Raw genomic sequence first — 15,500 nt, forward strand, 5'->3', positions numbered from 1 at the left:
ACACAAACACAAGGTTTGTATCATTCTCTCTTTAATGTGATTAGCTGTTCCTCACTAGTTACCATGGCAAGAGAGAAAAGAAAGGCAATCAGTGACAGACAACTTCGCTTGAGGGTGTGACTGAATCATCTCGGCCACATTTTTAAGGCCGAAGCTACATTTTTCCCAAGCAATTGGCAGCACACTGTATCTGTTGTGCCAGATTATTAACTCACATCTTCTACATGAAAGGGGGAAAAAAGGTGGTTTATGTTGCCAAGTGAAAGTTGTAGAAATAGTCATCTAGAAATGATTATTGGTAGAGGACTTCTGCTTTTGTTTGTTTTGAGACTTGCTTCTGTTAAGGGTTTCAAATTTGCAAGGCAGAATTCTTTAAAGATTATATCCTTTGCGATGAGAATAACAATGGAAAGAATGATTTAGTAATGAAGAGCTTTTTAACCTTTTCTGACAAAAGAAAAATCTTTAAGGCATAGCCCCATCAAGGTGAAATACCTGACTGGGCAGACAGGCAGACAGGAGCTCTACAGAACACTGTTATGAGAGCCTTGTCCATGTACTTGAACAAAATATATTTTTAATTTTCCTCTTAAGGCATGACCAAAAATTACATAAACAATGCTTGGAAGAAAAGCAGCATATGTGTTTGTTTGCTTTTTAAACTGAGAAAAAAAAACTGCTATTATAGGCATGGAGTTTTGTTTTCTTATGTTCTGCTTCCCTATCTAAAATGGACAAGGATGAAAAGAATATAAAATATTTGGGTCACTTCCATTGAAGTCCACACAAATTCACGGAACAGTTGTATTTTTTAAATGCTGAACTTTATAGACAGCCAATGCACAGATGAAAATACAAGTGAAAAAAAAATAAAGTTTGAATCTTGAGCCAACTGCTGCAGTCTTTAGCAACCATTTATTAGGACTAATCCAGAGGGCCAGCTTCTACTGCAAAAATATTTATGTAATAGAAAGAGTCTGTGTACTGTTTTTCTTGTGAATGTAACCCACAGTCAGAAACATGTGGTAGTTATGTGTTATTGGAGGGTTATTTTTATGTATTTTGCCAACTAATGGTTTAAAGAAGAGAAAACAAAGTGCTTTGGAGAATAAGAATTATTTTTGCAATTTTGTTTTTAGAGATTAAAGGAAATCTTTTCACACACATTAAAACAAAATTATCTGGAAGTTTTTAATGACTAATAATAAATTAATGAAGTGAATTTAGAAGACTAATCCCTCCATTCTCCCCAAATTCTATTATTTGCAAAAACAGCGGTTTACTAAGTTACAACTTGCGCTGGAAGAGGGGCCTCAGCTGGTCTGCCCGGATACTTCTTCTTACTATTTGCTATAATGAGTGATTTTCCTCCTCTTATTTTTCTCCCTATTCCCTTGATGCTATATATTCCATTGTATATTCCCCAAATCACTCATTCATCACCCTGTTGTCCTCAAATATATCGCTCCATTTCTCAGCAACCAGTCTTCTCTAGTAGTGGCGGAAATTGAGAGAGAAGGGAAACAGCAGCCCCAGGGAGGGGGAAGATAGAAGATAAACCCTGTATTTCCATCCCAGGACTTCAGTACCTGCCAATCCGTTTTTGAACTACCTGAGAGGAGAAGATTCAAGGCAGAAGGAAGAGGAAGAAATATGGAAGGTAGCCATTGCAAGTTCTCTTCCGTGACTCCCCAGCATTTGTCCCAGTTTTGGCAGAATAACAGAATGAGGGAAGAAAGGAAGAAAGGCTAACAAGCATCCAGCTTTCTTCTCTTACTTCCTAGTCATTCTCAACTTCATCTCCTAGCCACCACTGACTCCTTCAAACCCTTATGCTACTTCTCAGTTTCTGACTCCTATCTTGAGAGGGTACCTTGCCCACTTTCAGATTCCACTCTGCTAAATACCTCACATCCAGCAACTGAGAGCTAGAAGAATTCACTGCCAATTAACCAGCATAGCACAGCTGCAGAAGAAATATTTGTTCATGCAGCGACAGTATTCACAAACCTACATTTTCGTATAGAGTACACAATTACATCTTAAAATTATTACTCAATTTTTAAAGTTGTATAAAAAGAAAAGATCAGTAAAAGTTAACAATCCACTTTGGTATTCATAGAACCATTTTTTTCTTATTTTAAGTTATATGTATGATTACTCATTTAAATAATAAAACCAAAAGAAGCAAAATATCTCAGAAATCTATAAGGGCTAATGGCAGTTCTTTAGCTACTTCTGTAGTTATGTGTCTTAAAAGGAATGAGGCACTCTATGGTCCACAAGGAAGAGTTTGGTTTTATCTAAAACTTGTCACAGTAGCTCTGCTTAAAAAGATTCCTTTCCTCTCCCATTCTGATGGCATGAATAAGATATACATAACTTACTACATTAAGATAACTTGAGCTGTTTTAAAGCAAAACAGCTTATAAGTAAACTAGAGGCCCGCTGCATGAAATTTGTCAAGGGGCTCAGCCCTTGCAGCCCAGACTGCATCAGCCCTCTCAGCCCTGGCTTCGTCCAGAAGGTTGTCCGGATGGTCGTTCTGCTGTCCGGTCTAATTAGCATATTAGCTCTTTATTATATAGGAGGATATGTGCACATATTAAACAGCAATTTGGCTAAGTGTTTCAACAACATTAAGTTGCCCGCATACTTTTAATATATAACTGAGTTAGTCTAGTGTTTAACATCCACACTAACAAAGTCATCCAGGCTCCCCCCCCAAAAAAACACACTCTTTCCAGAATAAACAGGTTTAATGTATGAAAATAACCTTTGTTCTCTTCCTTCACAAGTGGACGAGGCAAAGCTCCTGCTATTTAGAATGTCTTTAGAATTCTAACTAAAGTATTTGGAAAATTATCAGAAACCTTTAAAGAAAAGAGAGGTTCCATTATAAAATGATCAATAACAGGAAACACAACCTTTTTCCAAAATTTATCTTAAAATCATATAAGCTGACACCTACATATACCAAGGGAATAATCAGGAAATTGCAGTAAATTGAAAATAAGCAAAAGCACACTTTCTGTAGTCATTTATCTAATTTCTTATCCTATATGCCTAGGCAGAATTATGACTTTAAAATTGTAATAAAGTAAAATGTATTCTATGAGTATTGCTGACAAGAGTTAATTTGCCTTCTGTTAACAGGTTCTTTCATAAATTGAAAGTTAATCCCACCCAATCTTGTTTTCTTACATGAATCAGTCACCCGATCCTTGCAGGCTAGTGCAAAGCAGAGTCATAAATCACAGAAGCAAAATACTTATAACATGGCAAACACAAAAACCAATATTGTACTCTTAACATTTGTTGAAAGCTGGTTTCAAAAAGAATAAATCCAACTAAGACTAAAATAATAAGAAACTGCATCAGATTATAAGCAAGCCTGATTTCTGATCAAATTATCTCACTGACTATATAATTTATCAGAAAGATTTTAGGTGGGACTCTTTAGTTTTATGACTACTTAAATTGAATCCCATAGATGGTAGGGCCAAATTCAAAACAAATTTTAGGTATTCATGTTTAGGAAAATTCCATTAAGACATACAAAAGAATAAAATGATAGTGTCCAGCTTCTCTCATATGATACCTGCTTCTCTGAATAGATAAGTGAAGACAATTATAAAGGACTAATTTTTAAAAAAACACAATAAACAAGATAAGGTTAATCTCAAATCATATATATTAGGGAGAAACTAGGGGAAAAGGCTTCATTTTTCAAAATAGATATTCGCTAAATGCCCTATTACATTGATGAAATATTATGTGGCAACTGAACACTGAAAATTATACTGATGAAATATTTTTTAACATGCAAAGATGTTTATAAACTACGACTGAATGAGCAAAGCAATTGGTAAAACAGTACACAGAGTAACTGCCTATACTAAACAGGATAAATTTGCTATTTATTTCCAAGTTTACTTTTTACCTTCTCACCTAATGAAAGTGGGAGGAAAAGGAGAGAAGTTGGGATACAACCCGAGCACAGTTTTCGGCAAACTCATTAGTCAGCAGAGCCAAATATCAACAGTACAACGATTGAAATTTCTTTTGAGAGCCAAATTTTTTAAACTTAAACTATATAGGTAGGTACATTGTTATTAACTTAATTAGGGTACTCCTAAGGCTTAGGAAGAGCCACACTCAAGGGGCCAAAGAGCCGCATGTGGCTTGTGAGCCTCAGTTTGCCGACCACGGCCCCAGCAGATGCCCACCCATAAAAGTTGCATTATATCAGTTATTGGGCCAAAAAGACTAACGAAGTAAAGTGAGAAACCAAATAAGGAATTCAAAACAAAGCTCTTTTGCATGAATCTTCTCAAAGCTAACAAGCAACTGTTAGGCTCACAACACCTGGTAGTCCAAACTCTACATTTACAGCAAAGACCAAAATGTAACATCAATGACTAGCTTTAAAATTATAGACTATTTCTAATATGCTTGTGTATGTGTGCATGTATTTGTGAAAGAGAGAGACAGACACATGTGTGCACACAAAATCACATAAGCACTGTACACACATACAAAAGAGGGAAGGATTAAGCAAATGGAAACTTACCTGAAATAGCCTGGTAAAAATATCAAATTCAAAAACTGAAATATAATCATTACACGTTAAATCAATTGTTGATTTTAGAGCCATTGCTTCCAGGCCAGAGCTAATTTGATGGACCTCATGAAGGCACTGTCTGAATACTTTCCATGGCACGATAGTTCTGTGCAAGAAAAAAAATGAGTAATTGAATCAAGTGTCATTTAAGACATACCTTCCATTGAACACACAATTCCATCATAACATCATTAATATAATTGCATTTGTACTAAAAGACAAATAGTTAAGAATATTACCCATAACTCAGAACACATGCAATGGGTTTTTCTAGCTGGATTATGTTTCATTTGCTAAGAATAGGACTGAAATCTAAATCAATTTTTCTCTCAAACAGTCCTTGGCTATCAAGATATTTCTATAAATACATGTGAAAGAAGGCATTAGGTCAAAGTCCTGTATGTCTGAACTCTTTGTGTATATAAGATTATTGTAACTTAGAATCGAGTTAAATTTCCCCCCTTTATTTATTTTCTTAAAATAATTACAAGACAATGGGTTCATATAATAGAATCCTTTGTTCACTGCACCATTTATCTACCATCTTGAGAAAGACAAGGTGAAAAGTCACTAAGACATTTCAGCCATCACCCAAAGTTTTCTGCAGAGGAAAAAAAGCATGTTATCTAACCTTTCATAGTAACACAAAATGAAATCTTAATATTTTTAACCAACCACACATGTCTATCACATAGAATTTTATTTATTAAACACTTACTAATTTATTTATATTTAATATAGGTATCAAATATTGTTTTAGGTAATGCACTGGCATGGTTGAAAAATTTAGAACAGCATAGAATGGTAGCCACGGAAAAGTCTCCCAACCTATCCCTACCTGACCAGTCTCCAACACTCACCCACATCCTCCCCACCATGAAAATAAGTAATACTCATTAATCATTCCTTAGTTAAGTTTCTCCTTTGGGGATGTTAAATACCTACTCCTGAATAGGTGGAAGAAAGAAATCATATTTTTAACATTTGAAAGCTGCAATTTTCACAATAAGACAGCATAAAAGTTATACATACCTTCTTATAAGATTGCATATATTTAAATCTTAGGCTTTTCTTTACCAGTATCTCTTGAGAAATAAGATTCAGTCAGAACAGACTAAATTGGCTACATCCTATACCAATCCTTCTGGTAAGCATCACCACAAATGTACAACTTTCATATTCATTCAATAAGTATCTACTGTGTGGTGGTCAAACTTGAGCATGCATCAGAATTATTAAAGAGATTGGTAATACGGAAATTGCTGACCCTCAACTCAAGATATTCTGATTCAAGATGACTGGGGTGGGGTCTGAGAACTTCCAGTTCTAACAAGTTCCCAAAAGATGCTGGTGCTGCTGTTCTGAGGACAACACGCTCAAAGTCACTCGTCTATTGTATCTATTAATTGCTAAGGCAAGGCATATTTCTGTGCAGAAATCTAAGTATACAAATACAAAATATCATCTCCCTCCTTGAAGAGCACATTTGCAGGGTATAAGTAAGATTGTAATGCAAAGGAATATACGTAGAGGCAGAATGCTTAAGGAAAAGCTGGAGGAATTCCATAGAAGGAGCAGTCTGTGGCAAGATGAATAAATGAATGGAGCAAGGCTTACAATACCATGCTGCAGTCACAAAAAAGTTTAGGTTTGCTATAACATTAAAAGAAAAAAATATAAGCCTGAATACATCAAAAGGTTTTTCTCTATGTATGAAAAAACAGGAAACCACAGAGTACCGAAGAGAAACACCACATCAGACACCATTTAGAAGAAACATGCATCAGGCTGGCTCTGATTAAGGTTACCAAAATGGTGCTGTTTCAAAAGAACAAGGAAAACTTTTGATAATATTAGAAGGCTATTGATTTATAGTGAAGTGCAAATATGCACTTGTCCAGCTTCATTACAGTTACAGTAGAAGTAGTGACAACTAAGAAGCACATTTTCCTTTTCCATATTAAAGTTCTAAATATTCCACACACAAAAGAGACATGAGCCATGATATTCAATGTAAAAAAATTAAAGAACTACTGATTTAAGAATGGAATATGTTTTATCTTTTGTATAGAGATCTTTAAAAAATGTGTCTTGTGAATAAAGTATAAAAATAAATTGACTAAATAGACACTGTTAATATCTATTATAAAAAAAATCCTCATCCCAATATTTAAGGTACCTGCAGATCATAATTCTTTTGAATAGCCAATGATTTCCCAAAGCAAATTATTTTTTAAAAATGTACAAATTTCTAAAATTGTAGTTTAACTTAGCACTTTGGAATAATCCTATATAATAAAGAGGTGATATGTAAATTGACTGTCACACCCTCACACGAGATGGCTGCCCCCACATGGGCACAAGATTGTCGGCAGGAGAGGGCAGTTGTGGGCGATCAGCCCAGCAGGAGAGGCCGGCAGGGGAGGGCAGTTTGGGGGGACCAGGACTGCTGGGGAGGGCAGTTAGGGGCAACCAGGCCAGCAAGGGAGGGCAAATGGGGACGACTGGGCCGGCAGGAGAGAGCAGTTGGGGCAACCGGGCCCAGAGGGAAGGGGAGGGCAGTTGGAGGCGATTGGGCCTGCAGAGAAGGGCAGTTCAGAGTGACCGGGCCAGCAGGGGAGGATTGGGGGCAATCAGGCTGGCAGGGGAGGGCAGTTGCGGGCAATCAGGCTGGCAGTGGAGGGCAGTTGGGAGCGACCAGGCCAGCAGGGGAGGGCAGTTGTAGGCGACCAGGCTGGCAGTGGAGGGCAGTTGGGGGCAACCAGACAGGCAGGGGACAGCAGTTGGGGGGAACCAGGCCTGCAGGGGAGGGCAGTTAGGGGCGACCAGGCCAACAGGGGAGGCTAGTTAGGGGTGACCGGGCCGGCAGGGGAGGGCAGTTGTGGGGGAGCAGGCTGGCAGCGGAGGGCAGTTTGAGGGGACCAGGCCTACAGGGGAGGGCAGATAAGGGTGACCAAGCTGGTAGGGGAGGGCAGTTGGGGGCAACCAGGCTGGCAGGGGAGGGCAGTTGGGGGTGACCAGGCCAGCAGGGGAGGGCAGTCGGGGGCAACCGGGCCTGCAGGGGAGGGAGGGCAGTTAGGGGGGGACCAGACCTGCAAGGAGGGCAGTTAGGGGCTACCAGGTCAGCATGGGAGGACAGTTAGGGGTGACCGGGCCAGCAGGGGAGGGCAGTTGGGGGAGATCAGGCTGGCAGGGGAGCAGTTAGGAGTTGATCAGGCTGGCAGAGGAGTGATTAGTGGGTGATCAGGCAGGCAGGCAGACAGCTGAGCGGTTGGGAGCCAGCAGTCCTGGATTGTGAGAGGGATATCCAAGGGGTCCCAAATTAGAGAGGGTGAAGGCTGGGCTGAGGAACACCCACCTAGTGCACAAATTGCACCGGGCCTCTAGAAATTTATAAAGGGGCAAGCTATATTTCCACAATACTTGGGTAAATCAGACTCTCTCATAATTCACTTGTGATAAACCTAATGTTCAAACAAGCATTGGCTAGAATCTTAATTAAAAAGTAACAGGAATTAAGAAGGGCAATATTTGGTTAACTACTATACACAGAAGTTTGTATAACAAATACTCTTCCTTTGATCAGCTGAGCCAAATACCCACCATAGGGATAAGGTGGGGGGAATGGTTGGAAGGGGGGGATCATGAGTGAAAAACAGAAACAGAGTACAATGACAACTTTTAAAATTTTGTTTAAATCTGTTATAATAAGGAACTTTCCAAAGAGGATTTCAAGTTGCTACCACATTCATTCCTGGTGTATCTTGGGGGACAGGAGGGAAGGTGACTTTTCCCATCTTTAAATTAAACTGTAGCAACAAGACAGAGTGGTGGTTTCTACTACCTCTCTCCTGAGAGATGAAGAAAGTGAGAAAAAAAACATTAATGGTGAATTGTCTTACAAATACACAACAATATCAGTGTGCTAACTGAGACTGAGGAAAAGGAAAGAGGAAGAAAAGGAAAAGAAAGAAAGGACATACAAATGCCATCTAAGCTTTAATATCTCATCAATCCAGAAATATTTTCATCTGTCCTTTTGCCACTTATAATTATCAATCACAAGTTGAATTAATTTTCAAATCCACTGCAAAGCACAAGTAACTGTCAATCCACAAAGAATGGAATACAAGACCAATAGGAGCCAGATACTTGTAATAATAGTATGATTTCCAGATCTTTAGACTTCCAATAGGAATAAGAGCTGCCATTTACTGATGGCTTACTTATAATCTGCCAATCACCAAGTTAAGTTCTTTATATATACAACCTGAGTTTGAAACAGTAACACTATGAGACTCATACTTAACTTCATGATACAGATAGAGAAACTGAGGCTTAAAGAGGTTAAGTGATTTGCCCAAAAAAGACCTTACATATGTCAGGAATTGTGCTAGATTCTGAACGGAAATATAAATAAATTCACAAACTAATAGGTGAAAAGACTTCTAAATAAATTATAGTGTGGCATGTGCTAAGGTTATCACAGAAAAGGATGCATGTGCCATGGATGGAGATACATGAGAACAGAAATTGCATTTTATTTATCTTTTCCCAAGACAAATGAAGTATGCAACTAAAAGTTGTGTTTTCAAATTAAACTGTGTCCTGGGAAGTCAAGGGAATGTTTCATGAGGGTGTTTCACAGAGAAGGAGTCTAGACATTTGACTGTGCTACCATTCGCCTACTACAGAGAAATCTTCGATGACTTTTTAAAAAATGATAGTAGGTTCATATAATGTCAGGAGAGACAGAAACTTAATAAATATAAGGCTATATTATAATTCTGTTATTAGATAATGGATATTGGTCTATTATAAAAACAAAATAATTCTATTTTAAAATCTCGAAAACTGAGTGTCCTTTCAGAGAAAATAGGACCAAATTGTTACACAGAAACAAAACTGCAATGAGGTCAGCAGACCAGCCACTGACAAATCACTTGACCTTCGAGGCTTACCTCCTCCTCCTTAAAAGTGGAGAGGGGTATTAGATCTTCTACTTTGAAGATACTGCAGTTTTAATACAAAAGTATACGGAAGACAAAAATGTTAGAAGATTGATACCCAAAGAAAGGCAAAACAATTTCATGAAACCACAAGTTCAAAAAGAGCCATAGGTTTTATTTTTATCTCACATGGGGGAAAATCACATACTTAAGGTGTGAATCTCAACAAAGGCCAGGGTGTTTGGAAACAGGAACTTTAGTGTACTTCTGGTGTGAATGAATCATAATTTACACAGCATTTCTAGGAGGGAATTTGACAGCAAGTTTTCAAAAGGCTATACATTTGAATTCAAGAGCCTACTTCTAGGGATTTCACCTAAGAAAATTATGTCAAATAAACACACACACTCACACACACACACACACACACACAGCAGTGCAAAGGCTCATTCATAAGTGTCTTCACAGTGTTTTTCATAATAGCAAAATCATAGGACATAATATATCCATAGATTAGAATATTTTATAGCAATTAACAAGCATGCAGAAAAAATATTTATTTACATGGAAAAGTGCTGGTGGCCTAATATTAAATGCAAATAGCATTTAAAAAAATTATATGTCCTTTATGATCCAATGGTACAAACTATCTAGAATGTCTGCAGAGGTCAACACAGACTTTAAGTGATGACAAATGAACAGTGGTAGAATTGTAAGTGATTACCTTATTTTTTTCTAATTTCTAATATGCTCTGATAGCTTAAAGAAAAAAAGATATACTAAAACCATTTTAAAATATATTATGGAATCATTAGGAGAATAAATTAAAAAAATAAGAATAGTATTTTCTTATGACACGGTGTATTATGTAGGAACTACAGAAGAATTTTCAGATTAAACTATGAGAAGCAATAAGAGACTTCAACATGCTTGCTGAATACAAGAACAATACATAAATATTAGTTGCATTTCTATATATAAACAATACATATAAGAAAATAAGACTTAAAAATACTTGACTTTTACAATAGCTTTTGAAAATTTCAAATAAATAGGAATAAAGCTAATATAAGATAAGGGAAGCCACAACATAAACATACACACTTACAGAGAAATATAAGACATAAAGTAATATAACACTTATTGGAACATTCTACAGTTTTAAGATAAAAGTATAAGGAAACAAAGACGAAAATGTTAGGAAATTGATACCCAAAGAAAGGCAAAATATTTTCATGAAATCACAAGTTCAAAAAAGGCCACAAGTTTTATTTTTAACTCATATAATAAATTAGCAGATTCAACACAGTAAAGATGTGAATTCTCACCAAAATAATTCCTAGATTTAATATAAGCCAAATCAAAAATTCTAAAAGATAATTTTACAGCTGGTAACTGAAAAACCAATTATAAACTTAATAGGAAAATGTCAAGAGCCAATAATAATCAAGCCAATCATAAATAAAAACAACACTGATAAGTTTATACTCTTGAAGTTAATTAAGACAGTGTGTATAGAGAAGAGACTGACAGCTGTCAGAAGGGAGGGGGTTTGCATGCTGGTGCAAAAGGTGAAGGGATAAAGCAAAACAAAATAAAAACCCACAAACAACAACAAAACCCTCATGGACACAGACAACAGTATGGAGATTACCAGAGCGGGGGTGGGAGAGAGGGGGGCGGCAGAAAAGGGTATAGGATATGGGGGGATAAATGTCCTTGTAGCTACATGCATGAACGTGGACGAATTCCATAACATAAAAAAGATTGAAAGAAGCCATATTTTTTGAAAGAGTATAATTACATGATTTTAACTATATGATTTCATGATGACAGAAGTTAGGATACCATGGACAAGCAGTGAATGCATGGGAAGAACTGAAGGGTTGGGAGAAGGTGGATTCTGCACTGCAGATAATAATATGTTATTACCTTATATAAGTGGCATTTACACTGGTGTGCTCACTTCATAAAAATTCCTCACCCTACATTTCTGATTTGTGTACTTTTCTGTATGTATATTAAACTTTAAACTTTTTAAAAATTGACATTAAAAAAAATCTAAGATTAAAAAGAGAGAAAGGAATGTGGGAAAGGACAAAGTACCTGCCATACTATAAATAAGGAAATCATGATATATGTGTTTCGGCTGTTAATTGTTGCTGAGGTGGTGGTGATGGTGGTAGCTGTCTAAAATCCATTCCAGCACAAGGACATAAAATGTCACCTTGACTTTAAACAAAATGAAAACCTGTTCTCTCTCTATTAACCCATTTATTTTCAATGTCATCTGAATTCACCTTGATCAACAAAGATATATTCAGTGTCAGTACCTTTAAATTGAGGACTAGCTTTGTTCTAAAGATAATGGAACATTCAAAAGATATTTGGTATTTTTATTTTCATTATGGAAGCAAAATATTAGTTCTGTGACTCCTACATGTGTTGGTATTTTACATATAGTTATTCCTTAAACCCAATCTTTTGTTGTTGTTGCTGTTGTTACTATTTGTTAAAGGACATGTAAATAGATTTTTTAACAGGCTACTACTGCTCTTGCTATTCCATCACTAAGAGAAAAACAACTGTTTCCAGTAACCCACAGAAAGAGGATATCAAAACTTCTCTAGTCAAACAGTCCCCTTACAATTAACTAATCATGGACAGGATGATAACCATGGTTACCAAGGAGAGACGTAATTAGATCTAACTATTCTTCCTCATAAGTGAAAATGCCCAACTCTCATACAGAAAGACACAGATGCTGGATATTTCTGATAGATATTTTTCTCTGTCAAAAAAGTTCATAACATTTTGTCTATATTGCAAGTCAAGCATTACATCTCTGTATAATGGACAAGTATTCTCATTTTTCCATTTCTAAACTTAAATTTAGAATCAAACATTTTTTAGAAGACTACAAAAACAAGGAAAATAGCTTAACATTATTCCTGATTTTCTCAATAACTTCATGTGATAGCCGTAGGCCAACTAACTAAAGACTGCTCACATTCCTGAATATAAGCTGGAACTTTGAATCAACTTCTGTAATGACCACCAGGTGCCACAGCATCCTGCACATGCATAAACTTTCAGAACTGTAGGCTATGACCAATCAGAAGTAGTATTTCTGTCTTGGCTGGTGTGGTCCAAGATTAGAGTGTCAGCCCACCAACCAAAGGGTCATGGGTTTGATTCCCAGTAAAGGGGATATACTGGGGTTGCAAGTTCATCCCTGGCCCCAGACCTGGCGAGTACAGGAGGCAACCAATCAATATGTCTCTCTCCTTTTCCTCCCTCCTTCCCTTCCACTCTCTCTAAAAATCAATGGGAAAAAAATGTCTTTGGGAGAGAAACCAAGATGGCGGCATAGGTAAACACCTGAAATTGCTGCCTCACACAACCACTTCAAAAATACAACTAAAAGACAAAACAGACATCATCCAGAACCACAGGAAGGCTGGCTGAGTGGAAATTCTACACTAGAAGGAAAGAGAAAAGCACACTGAGACTCAGAGGAGGTGCGTAAGTAAAGTGCAGAGGTACGGAGGCTCGAGCGCCCGCGGAAAGGGGCTGGCAACGGAGGAGGCTGGTGTCTTTTGCAATCAGAAGGGAGGCACAAGCTCCCGATGGCCCTGAATCCAGTTCCGGGGGAGTCTCTGGGGACCCAGACTCATACGGGGAGAAACTGGACTGTCTGTCAGCTGGTTTAACTCAAGGGCGGCTTTCTCTCAGAGGTGCTTGCAGCGATTACCAGGGCACTGAGACCCGGGACCTCTTAGGGTAGGACTGAGGATCAGCCATAGCTGTTTGCTCCGCCCTGTTGATTCCCTGAGACCCCGCCCCACCCAAGCTGTGTGCAGAGGCTTTTGCATATGAATGGGCTGGCCCTTTGCAATCTGAAAATTACCTAACAAACTGCAGCTGGGTCAGAAAGACCCAGAACATCCAAAAGCAGGCCCAAGGTCCCACAGCAGCTTGCACTGCTTCATAGCTGGGCCTCATCCGGGCACCTCCAAAACCCAAACAAGGAAGAGGAACCTGCAGATCCCTCCATAGCTCCTGCTGGGTAGCCTCAGGAAGAGGCTAAATTAGCACCTCCTTAGAGATCCAAGAGCCTGTGTACCCAGTGGTCAGAGTGGGACCATCCAGATTACAACTCCTCAGATCCATAAGGGACACACTCAGGGGGCAGACTCAGTGAGCACCAAAGCCCCACTGAAGCAAGTCTTGCCCCAGAAGGGTGTCCTCAGCACAGAAGTTCTCCCACTGAAAACACAGCTGATTCTCACAGCCAATTGGCCTGGAGGTCAATTCCTCCCAGTGATACCTACAACAATCAAGGCTTAACTACAACAAGACTGTGCACACAGCCCACAAAGGGGTGCACCAAGAGTGTCCACCTCAGGTAATTGGGGAGGCTGAGCTACTGGGCCCTATAGGACACCTAGCACAGAAAGCCACTCTATCAACACAGGGAAGCATAAAAAATGCAGAGACAAAGAAACAGGTCACAAATGACAGAAATGGAGGAAAGCAAACTACTGGATATAGAGTTCAAAACCACACTTAAAAGGTTTTTCAAGAATTTTCTAGAAACCGCTGATAAATTTAGTGAGACCCTTGAGGATATGAAAAAGGACCAACTAGAAATTAAGCATACACTGAGTGAAATAAAGAATAATATACAGAGATCCAACAGCAGACAAGAGGATCCCAAGAATCAAGTCAAAGATGTGAAATACGAAGAAGTAAAAAACACCCAACCGGAAAAGTAAAAAGAAAAAAGAATCCAAAAATATCAAGATAGTGTAAGGAGCCTCTGGGACAGCTTCAAGCATCCCAACATCCAAATTATGGGGGTGCCAGAAGAAGAGAGAGAGCAAGATATTGAAAACCTATTTGAAGAAATAATGACAGAAAACTTCCTCTATCTGGTGAAAGAAACATACTTACAAGTCCAGGAAGCACAGAGAACCCCAAACAAAAGGAATCCAAAGAGGACCACACCAAGACACATCATAATTAAAATGCCAAGGGCAAAAGACAAAGAGAGAATCTTAAAAGCAGCAAGAGAAAAAAAGTCAGTTACCTACAAGGGAGTACCCATACGACTGTCAGCTGATTTCTCAACAGAAACTATGCAGGCCAGAAGGGAGTGGCAAGAAATATTCAAAATGATGAATAGCAAGAACCTACAACCAAGATTGCTTTATCCAACAAAGCTATCATTCAGAACTGAAGGTCAGTAAAGAGCTTCACTGATAAGAAAAAGCTAAAGGAGTTCATCACCACCAAACCAGTATTATATGAAATGCTGAAAGGTATCCTTTAAGAAGAGGAAGAAGAAAAAGGTAAAGATACAAATTATGAACAGCAAATACATATCTATCAACAAGTGAATCTAAAAATCAAGTGAATAAAAAATCTGATGAACAGAGTAAACTGGTGAATATAATAGAATCAGGGGCATAGAAAGGGAGTGGACTGACAATTCTCGGGGGGGAAAGGGGTGTGGGGGGTGTGGGAAGAGACTGGACAAAAATCATTCACCTATGGATGAGGACAGTGGGGGGTAAGGGCAGAGGGTGGGTTGGGAACTGGGTGGAGGGGAGCTATGGGGGGTAAAAGAGGAACAACAGTAATAAGATGAACAATAAAGATTTATTTTTTAAAAAAGAAAAAAAATACTGTGAGAATCACTCCATAGTATCTAAAGATATTAAAATTCCTTTTGATGGCTGCAAAAAAAAAAAAAATGTCCTTGGGTGAGGATTAACAACAACAACAAAAATTAGTATTTCTTACAGATTGTGCACCTATTTTAAAACTGCCCTACTCCACATTTTCCCACTCCCCTTATCTGTAACCAATATAAGTTTTTCCACACAACTTATACTTTTCTTCTCCAAAATATAAATGTACAA

The 15,500-nt window shown here is 38.1% G+C and overlaps 1 protein-coding gene across 6 annotated transcripts in view; it reads right to left on the reverse strand.

The window, feature by feature from the left end:
• CBLB (Cbl proto-oncogene B) overlaps positions 1–15,500 on the reverse strand; it is a 239,310-nt gene that overhangs the window by 110,460 nt on the left and 113,350 nt on the right. For all 6 annotated transcript variants that reach the window (XM_070406128.1, XM_070406125.1, XM_070406130.1 and 3 more), the window contains exon 5: positions 4,574–4,730. In XM_070406128.1, the coding sequence (XP_070262229.1) occupies positions 4,574–4,730 (157 nt within the window). The remainder of the gene's footprint in view (positions 1–4,573; positions 4,731–15,500) is intronic.

The sequence above is a fragment of the Myotis yumanensis genome, unplaced genomic scaffold (assembly GCF_028538775.1).
Source record: "Myotis yumanensis isolate MYYU_CA2020_CCGP unplaced genomic scaffold, mMyoYum1.0.hap1 SCAF_2, whole genome shotgun sequence".
In the NCBI taxonomy this organism is placed as follows: domain Eukaryota; kingdom Metazoa; phylum Chordata; class Mammalia; order Chiroptera; family Vespertilionidae; genus Myotis; species Myotis yumanensis.